Here is a 10,352-nt window from a genome sequence, read left to right on the forward strand (position 1 = left end):
AAAAAACTAAGGAAACGTATTTTGAGAAAGGAATATTGTAGACCAAAACAAAATATAAGTTACTTTAAGTTACCTACTATTTAATATCTATGCAACTATCCTCTTCAGATAATAAACATTATAATTAGGGGGGAACCAGCAGTTAGTGTAATGGCTGTGTCGCTGGACTCCCACGTAGTCGACCACGGTTCGCATCCCGGACCCAGTGGCTTAAAACTCACGCTGGGCGCGTGTGCGTGCGTGCCCAAGATCCCGAGAGGAGAATGGAGGAGAAGGGATTGTGGCGTGGCCATCCCCCCTGGGGGATGATTTCTTGCTTTCTGTCTATGTCTCTGTCTGGCAAGCATACATGCCCTATAGCGAAAACCTCTCAAAAAAAAAAATTATAATTATTACCTCTAACATTTATGGTTTTTAATATCTTGATATGCTTTTGTACCATTTATCAAGAAAGCTTCAGATGAAAGGTTTTTTAGGGAGTGTTTTTTTGGGGAGTCCAGCGACATAGCCAATACGCTAACTGCTGGTTCCCATATTTTCTATGCAAAAATGCATCATGACTTTTCTGATGACCCAATAGTTTCAGGCACAGTCTCGATGTTTGATTTTTCTTAAGTCTCTTGATTTCAGAAAGACTTTTGTGTTTTTTTATTTTTAATAGGTTTATTTCTTTATTTTTGAGAGGTTTTTGCTATAGGGCACGTGTGCACGCCAAAAAGAGAGAGATAGAAAGATAGAAGGCAAGAAATCACCCCCCAGGGGTGATGGCCATGCCACAGTCCCTTCTCCTCCATTCTCCTCGGGATCTTGGGCACGCATGCACATGCGGTCAGCATGATTTTAAGCCACCGGGTCCAGGACTCGAACCACAGTCGGCTAGATGGGAGTTCAGCGACATAGCCATTATGCTAACTGTTGGTCCCACAGAAAGCCTTTTGGAAGCATCTTCCATAATCTGGCTCATTATGTCGAACTGACTGCTAAATGTGTATATGTGTGTGTGTGTTTGTTTTTCATTTCCCACTGACCCGCTATGTGGCAAGCATACAATGTCACATTCCTCAGTTGTTCTATACATTAAAATAATTGAGAAGTCTACCATTCAGATTTTAACCTATCCACATAAACACTTTGCTTTATATATTGTGTTCTGCAGTTCCAGGCCTCCTCCTTGGGATCTTTCTCTGCTATTTATAGATGTTCCTTGACTTAATAATGGGTTATGCTCTGATAAACCCATCCTAAGTTGAAATAATATAAATGGAAATGCATTTAATATACCTAACCTATTGAAGACCAGTGATTAACCTTGTCCATGTATTGCTGAATGTGTATCACTTTTTTGCAATTTTACACATGGAAGTGTAAAATTGAAAAAACTGAAAACTGAAAAAAAAGACATGACTAGTATTAAGTATTATATTAACACAATATTGTAAAACAGATTTCTGATAGAACTTTTCATCTTGTTTAATGAAATTTTCTACCCATTAAGTAGCAGCAGCCTCTTTGGCGTTCACCTAGTTGCGGCATCCACCAATTCTACTTTATGCTTCTGTGAATTTTACTATTTTAGCTACCTGATATAAGTAGATTCATGTTGTATTTATACATCTGTTCACTGTTTACCTCACCTGGTATAACGTCTCAAGGTTCTTCTGTGTTGTCACATATGGCAGGATTTTCTTTTTTTTGAGAGAGAGATTTTTTTGCTATAGGGTGCATGCACTTCTCAGAGAGACAAAGACAGAGAGACATAAAGTGACATATCAACCCCCCACCCACCAGGATGGATGGCCACACCGTAATCCCTTCTCCTCCATTCTCCTCTCAGGATTTTGGTCATGCACGCATGTACATGTGCCCGATGTGAGTTTTAAGTCCCTGAGTCCGGGACTTGAACCATGATCAACTATGTGGGAGTCCAGCAACGTAACCATTACGCCATCTGCTGGTCCCAGAATTTCCTTTTTTAAGACTAAATACTAATCCATTGTATGTGTATGCTGCATTTTTTAATCCATTCGTCTGTTGATAGATACCTGTGCTATTTCCTTGTTTTGACCATTGTAAGTAATGCACCATTAAACATGGTAGTACAAGTATTTTGAGATCCTGCTTTCAGTATTTTTAGATGCATTCTTAGAAGTGGAATTTCTGGATCATATTGTAGTTCTATTTTTTAGTTTTCAGGGCACTTCCATAGTTTTTCATAGCAGTTGCACCATTTTACATTCTCAACAGCAGTGCACAGTGATTCCATTTTCTCCACAACCTCACTGCTGCTTGTTGTTTTTGTTTTTCGGTAATGGCCATCTTTTTTTTTTTTGGAGAGGTTTTTTTCGCTATAGGGCATGTGCGCTTGCCAGACAGACAGAGACATAGAGACAGAAAGCGAGAAATCACCCTCCAAGGGGGGGATGGTCACGCCGCAATCCCTTCTCCTCTTGGAATCTTGGGCACGCACGCACACGCGCCCGGTGTGAGTTTTAAGCCACCTGGTCCGGGACGTGAACTGCGGTCGACTACGTGGGAGTCCTGTGACATAGCCATACTGCTGGTTCCCGGTAATGGCCATCTTAACAGGTGTGAGATGTTACCTCATTTTGGTTTTGATTTGCATTTCTGTGATGATGATCATTTTCTTCATATACTTACTTGTGTGTTTTTTGAGAAATGTCTATTTAGGCCTTTTGCCCGTTTTTAAATCATGTTTGTTCTTTTTTTTTTTTTTTTGGCCATGGAGTTGTAAGAGTTACTTATTTAATTAGATATTAAATACATCATATATATGGTTCATCATATATATGGTTTGCAAATATTTTCTCCTATTCTGTAGATTGTGTTTTCATACTGTTGATTTTCTTTGCTGTGCAGAGGATTTTTAATTTGGTATAATCACATTGGGCTATTTTTGCTCATTTATGCTTTTGGTGTCATATCCAATACATTTTGCTGAGACCAATATAGAGCTTGTCTTCTTGAATTTTTGCAATTTCAGATTTTACATTTAAGTCCCAATTTATCTGTTTTGAATTGATTTTTGTGTATAGTATAAGATTAGAGTCAATTTTCATGTTTTTACATGTAGATATTCAGTTTATCCAGCACCATTTGTTGAAGAAACTGTCTTCCCAATTATGTAGCTTGAGGCCCTTTCAAAGATCAGTTAACTGCATATATATATATCTATATATATAGGTTTATTTTGGGGCTCTTTATATGTCCCATTAGACTGTTGATCTGTTTTTATGCCGGTACTTTGCTGTTTTGATGACTATTGTTTTGTAGTATATTTTGAACTCAGGTAGTATGATGGTTTCACTGTTGTCCTCAAGATTGTTCAGACCGTTATGGTCCTTTGGGATTCTATATGAACTTTAGGATTGTTTTTCTATTTTTGGAGAAAATTACATTAGATTTTGATAGAAATGACACTACATCTCTGTATTGCTTAGTAGTTTGGACCTTTTAATGACATTAAACCTTAAAAGCTCTAATAAAGATATAGTCATTTTAATGACATTAAACAAGAAAGGATAGTTCATGTCTATGAACATGAACTATACTTCTCTGTATGTGTGTCTTTAATTTCTTTAATCAGTGCTTGTAGTATAATTGTTTTTCCTCCTTTGTTAAGTATATTCTTATATATTTTGTTCTTTTGGTGCTATTGTAAATGGGTTTGTTTTCTTTATCTTTTTTTGGTTAAGTTTGTTGTTGTATAGAAATGCAACTGATATAGGGGCCAGCAGGTGGCATGGTGGTTGAGACGCTGGATTCACACATGGCCAAGCACAGTTCCATTCCCAGACGTGGTGACTTACTTTCTCATTCTTTATCTCTCTCTGGTCAAAATTGAAGAATAACAATAATAACTTTTTTTGTTTGTTTGTTTGTTTTGCTATAAGGTGCTTGCATTTGCTGGGGGCGGGGGGGGGGAGGAAGAGAAAGAGAATGAAAAATCACCCTCCAGGGAGGATGGCCATGCTGAGTGATGATGAGCATTTGTTCATATATTTATTAGCCATTTGTATTCTCTTGGAATTTTGGGCAGACATACATAGACACCCTGCATGATTTTCAAGCCACCAGGTCTGGGATATGAACTGTGAAGTTGGCCACAGTGGATCCAGCCATCTTAACCTCCATTCCACCTGCTGGCCCTGCCAGCCTCTGTTTGATGTATTTTTTAAAAATAAAAAGTTTTCAGTCTCTTTCTTGAAACTCTTTAAACATTGTTTTCCTGAACTTGTATATCTTTATGGTAGTTATTTTGAATTCTGTGTCAGGTAATTCATATACCTTTATTTCATTAGGGTTGATATCTAGAGATGTATCTTATTCCTTTGTTTGGGTCATGTTTTTCCATTTGTCTGTTTTCCTTAATTCTTTGTGTTGGCACCTGTTGATTGATTAGGGGAAAAGAAAATCACCTCTCTCATTGCTAAGAGACTGGCATTGTATTGGAGGAGACTGATCTACGGCAATAGTTTCTAGAGGCCTTTTCTTTTCTTTTTCTTTTTTTTTTTTAAGAGAGATTTTTTGCTATAGGGTATGTGCGCCTGTGGGAGAGAAAGAAAGTGTGAAATCACCTCCCAGGGGTGATGGCCATGCAACAATCCCTTCTTCTCTATTCTTCTTTCGGGATCTTGGGAACGCATGCACATGCCTCCAGTGTGAGTTTTAAGCTGCCTGGTCCTGCCACAGCCTGCCAGCGAAAAGATCTGGAACCCCAAAGAGAAGCGGATCAAGGGACTTGAGAAGATAGACAGAAAAAAGCAGGGATCAGGCAGTCCTTGCATCTCTGGGTGGAGAACACTGCGGCCCCTGATCGTTTTGTGCTCTTTTTTTTTTTTTTTTTTTTTGACAGGTTTTCGCTATAGGGCGTGTGTGCTCTCCAGACAGAGAGAGACATAGAGACAGAAAGCGAGAAATCACCCCCCAGGGGGGATGGCCACGCTGCAATCCCTTCTCCTCCATTCTCCTCTCAGGATCTTGGGCACACATGCACACATGCCCGACGTGAGTTTTAAGCCACCGGGTCCGGGACGCGAACTGCGGTCGACTCCGTGGGAGTCCAGTGACATAGCCATTATGCTAACTGCTGGTTCCCTGTGCTCATTTTTTTTTAATAGGGTCTGTGCTCTTATAGGGAAGGTAAAGTGTGTGTGGGGGAGTTTCTGTCATTGACTGCAGCTGTTGAGCATCTTGTGTCTGGTGTTTAAACAAGGTTCTCCTTGTTTATAAAAAGTTTTCTCTAGCTGACATTCAGCTTTCTTCATCCTGTACTGCCCTGCAGTGCAGCAGCAGACAGTATCTTTATTAGAGCTTTTACTTGCTCTCTGTACATCTCCACTTGGCCACACCCTTTAGGGCCTGGGATTCACAGCGGTCGACTCCTGGGAGTCCAGCGATCATTATGCCATCTGCTGGTCCCCCTGGAGGCCTTTTCAACCTTCTCTTCATATGTATCTTCTTTGGATTCATGCATGTAAACTCCTAGTCAGAGGGATTTGCTGTTTTTTATTTTTTCCCCCTGTGGGAATTTGTAATCTCTTTCTCCTCCTGGTGCCTAGTGTACTGAGAGCAGCAGTAGCATCCTCCACACTTTTTTGTTGTTCACAGTGGCCCCTAGGCACCTAAACTGTGCTGATCCATATGTACTCTGAGACTGGAGGGATAGAAGCCAGTCCCTCAGGGAATCCTAAAAAGTTAAACAGTGGATTTACAGTCCAACTTTTTCATCCCCAGGGAGAAACTGGGCTTTGGAGTTTTCTGCCTGCTTGCTCTGTGCTGAGCTGTGGAAGGGACTGTGGCATATATATTTTTGCTAATTGAAACCTATGCTTTTGTTCTCAGCAACCTCCAACCTGCTGCCTTTTGTCTTAGCACTCAGATATAGGTGACAGAGAAACTAGTCTCTCTGGCAGCATCTGGAAAAGTCAGAATGTTCAATGTACTTTGCGATCCTTTGCTTTGCTCCTTGAAGATACTTTGAGAATTAGGGGTTTCCTCCTTATCATGGGCATTGTGCCAGATTTAGGGGAAGGTATTATGGCAAGAAGTGCCTCAAATTATCTCGCTGGCATTGATGTGGCTTATTTTGTGCTCTCCTGTGATGCAGGAGCCTCTCAAGTGATTTCTTAATTTCTCACAAAGGGAATTGTTCAGTGTATTGTTGTTTAGTCATTGTGTCTGTTGGGAAAAGGAGTTGTCCAAGGCTTTTGATTTTGCCATCACTTTTTCCAAGGCCTTTTTTTCAAAACTGAAAAATAAATTAAACAAATTACAGAAGAAACAAAACACAAAGGACTAGGAATCAGAATGAAATCAGACTCTTCAGCAAAAACTTTGGAATCCAGAAGAAAGAACAATGCCTTTGAATTTCGAGACAATTTTTTTTTGGGGGGGGGCAGTTTTTTGCCATAGGGCACGTGTGCTTGCTAGAAACACAGAGAGAGACAAAGAGACAGATAGTGAGAAATCCCCCCCCGGGGGGGGGGATGGCCACACCACAATCTCTCCTTCATTCTCTTCTTGGGACTTTGGGCACGCACGCACACACACCTGGTGTTAAGTTTAAGCCACTGGGTCTGGAACTCGAACCGCAGCTGACTACATGGGAGTCCAGTGACATAGCCATTATGCTAACTGCTGATCCCAAGACAAATTATTTTCAAACTAGATTTCTATACCCAACTAAGCCATCACCATGAGAATAACAGTAAAGATGTTTTCAGTTATATAGGAAATAAAGCAATTGACATCCTATGTGTGCCTTCTCAGGAAAGTATTATTTCTCTATAAAATGAAGAGAGAAAAGAGTTGAGATCTGGGAAATGAAGGATCCAACTTAGTGAGACAAAGAAAAGTTTCCAGTATGATATTGTAACAAATTGTCAGCTTGACAGTTGGACAGTTGGCTAAAGAGAGCGACTAGAATGGAACAGTAGAATAGAGAGCTTAAATGTATTTCTTTGAAAAATGTGAAAAGAATATAGCTTATCTGATGTGACTGATCATATTCAAAAAGGATTTATAGTGCTGTCAAAAATTTGGAATTTATTTGTGACAGGGACTTAGCAAATAAAGCAAAGGGAAAATGAAAAATATGTAAAAATCATACAAGGAAACTTAATTGTAGTACATTAAAGTTCTTAATTGAAATATGCTGAAAATACTATTTTATCTATATGAGTTTGATAAACTCAATGAGTTTTCATACAATTTTTTTTTAATTGTGGTTTAAAACAATGTAGCAAAACCTACTCTCTTAACCATTTTCAAGTGCAAAATGTTAATGTTATGCACATTATTGTGCGTCAGGTCTCAAACTTTTTCATTAAATGTAATTTTAGGGACCAGCAGATACTGTAATGGTTATGTTGCTGGACTCCCACGTTGTCGCCTGTGGTTTGAGTCCTGGACCTGGCAGCTTAAAACTCAAATCAGGCACGTGTGTGTGTGTGTGTGCGTGTGCCCAAAATCCCGAGAAGAGAGTGGAAGAGAAGGGATTGTGGCATGGCTATCCCCCCAAGGGGTGATTCCTCGCCTTCTGTCTCTCTGGCAGGTGCATTTGCCCCATAGCAAAAATCTCCTTTAAAAAAATGTAATTTGGGGACCAACTGCCCCCTGGACTCCCATGTAGTCGACTGTGGTTCGAGTCCTGGACCCAGTGGGTTTAAATCATGCCAGGTGCGTGCGTGCCCAAGATCCCAAGGAGAGAATGGAAGAGAAAGGGATTGCAGTGTGACCATCCCCCCTGAGGGGTGATTTTTCGCTGTCTCTCTGTCTCTTTCTGGAGAGCACACGAGCCCTGTAGCAAAAACCTCTCCCCCCAAGAAAATTGTAATTTTAATGACTGATATTTCATTGTAAGGAAACATAAGTCTGTGCATTTGGGGGCAGTTTTTCCCTAGTATTTTGTTACAGTGCTGAAAGTGTTTTGGATAAATCTAAACACATCATTGACTGGATCTTCAAGTTAAATTTCTGAATTAGTGGACCAGCAGATGGCATAATATTTATGTCACTGTACTCTCATTAGTTGAGCATGGTTCAGGTCCCAAACTTGGTTGCTTAAAACTCATGCCAGGCATGTGTGTGTGTGTGCCCCCAAAATCTTCAGAGGAAAATGGAGGAGAAGGGATTATGGCATGGACATCCCCCAGGAGGCAATTTCTCACTTTCTGTCTCTCTCCTGTGAGCACATGTGCCCTATAGCAAAAATCTCTCTCTCTCAAAAAAAAAAAGAAATCCGTGGGACCAGCAGGTGGCATGGTGGTGAAGGCGCTGGACACTCCCACACGGTTTGAATATTGGACCTGGTGACTTGCTTTCTCACTTTCCCTCTCTCTCTCTCTCTCTAATGTGTATCTCTCTCTGGTCAAATTAAAATAAATGACTGAATAAGTAAAATTAATTATTAAAAAATATTTTAAAAAATCCGTGAATTAGAGGAGGTACAAATTTTTTATTAAAGCATAATCTTAAGTAAATATTTGTTTAATCATCTTAATTGATTCAAATAAATTTGCTTTCTGAACTCGGGGATGCTGTCCATAAGCCTAGATTTTGATTCAGTTGATCTTGGATAGGGCTTGTACATGTGTATGTTTTAAAATATTTATGGATGTTTAGGAACAAGTGCTCTAAACATTTAATTAACAAATACATGTGGGACATGTTTGGATAGTCTGCGTAGATGATATTTGGAATGTGGGCATTTTAAATTAACATACATAGAATAAACTTTTCTTCTTCCCTAGGAACGAATGATCACACACTTTGAAAGGTCCAAAATGGAGTAAAAAAATTAAAAGATTTGGAATTTGAAGGTGGCTAATAAGGAAGAGATCAGCTTCTGTGCCAGTCTTCTTTACTACTCCATGGGATTAAAGGAACCAGTGACATCCTGATCTGTTCTTTGATCTTGCGCATTGGAGCTGGCGAGAGATGTCAGAGCAAGGAGGATATCTCACGGAAAAAACAAGTTCATAGGATGAAAAAAATCTACAAGCTTCTTATTGATGTCCCTTTCCCTCCCAAACCCTGACACAGATGTTTATGCAACTTATGTGTGCTGTTCCTGAACTTTCTATAATGTTTCAGTTGTTTAATCTGTCAAACTAAAAAGTTTAACGTCTTCTAAAGGACTGTGTCATCACCACCATAATATGTAATCTTCAGGAGCAACTGCCTGTAATTTATATTTATTTACGGAGTTACATTGGTGATGGGGGAAATTGTTGATTATTGTTCAGTTTCCTGGAAAGTCAAGGTTATATCTTGCAGAGGTATTTTTGAGAAAAAAGGGCCCTTCTGAGGTAAGGAGCTAGGGTTTTATCAATGATTAAAAGGAAGAGGGAGAGAGAGAAACTGTTACAATGTGATTCAGATCATTTAAAAAAGCAAAATCAAGTGCAATTTTGTTTACAAATGGTGTATATTAAAGATTTTTCTATTTCAGATGTACTTTAAAGAGAAATATTAGCTTAACTCTTTTGACATCTGCTATTGTGACACATCCCATTGCTGGCAATGTGGTGCACACTCCGAAACTTTTAACTACTGTTTTGTAAGCCTCCAAAGGCAGCATTGAGGAGTCCTAGGCAGTGCTTTGCCTTCATGCCATTCATTCACTGGGTATTACACTAGATGCAGAGAGAGACTCTTCAGTGCTATGATTGAGCACCCTGCTGCAGGTACTGTAATGCTTCAGAAGAGGCAGCTTATATAAGGAAATAGGTCCTACTGGCTTAATTTAAACAGTTGCATGAAGTAGTGTGGAGGCCCTGGACTGCTGTTCATTCTTGAGGATTGACTGTTCTAGTATCTGCTATTGGTTTAGAGACTGCTTCTAAGGGACATTACCAGGTGGTGGGATTCATTTGAAGCACTCCATTTCTGTTTTAAAGGTTTTCTCCAATTTTGCTTTCCAGATATTTTTGTTCTACATAAAAAAATTCATGCCATTTTTTAATATAAAAAATTTAACAAAATTAATATATTTTTCTCGTTTTTCCCCCCCCCCCCCCCGACTTTCTCTATTGACCTTTCTTTCTCCCAGACTCTTACAGAAATACTCTATGGCTTTTATTCTAGATTGCCTTATTTTCTGTTGAAACCAATGACTACATGAGTCTTCACTAGGTCATATTCTAGTAAAAGTTTCAACTTATGTAGCATTTCTGTGCTTCCCTTTGCTGCACAGAAGAAACAACAATATGAACCGATTATGTTCTCACACTAACTCAGTAGCAAAAGACGTGATACTATCACGTGCTGCTGTTGCATACTAAAACTTAGCAGATGTATAATGATATTAATAATAATGCATGAAGGTAGTG

The 10,352-nt window shown here is 39.4% G+C and overlaps 1 protein-coding gene across 3 annotated transcripts in view; it reads left to right on the forward strand.

The window, feature by feature from the left end:
* TMEM87A (transmembrane protein 87A) overlaps nt 1-10,008 on the forward strand; it is a 63,587-nt gene extending 53,579 nt beyond the window's left edge. For all 3 annotated transcript variants that reach the window (XM_027775795.1, XM_006158648.3, XM_006158649.3), the window contains exon 20: nt 8,772-10,008. In XM_027775795.1, the coding sequence (XP_027631596.1) occupies nt 8,772-8,813 (42 nt within the window). In that variant the 3' untranslated portion in view covers nt 8,814-10,008. The remainder of the gene's footprint in view (nt 1-8,771) is intronic.
* Nucleotides 10,009-10,352: the final 344 nt, after the last annotated feature.

This window comes from Tupaia chinensis, unplaced genomic scaffold, assembly GCF_000334495.1.
Source record: "Tupaia chinensis unplaced genomic scaffold, TupChi_1.0 Scaffold000605_1, whole genome shotgun sequence".
NCBI classification, from domain to species: domain Eukaryota; kingdom Metazoa; phylum Chordata; class Mammalia; order Scandentia; family Tupaiidae; genus Tupaia; species Tupaia belangeri.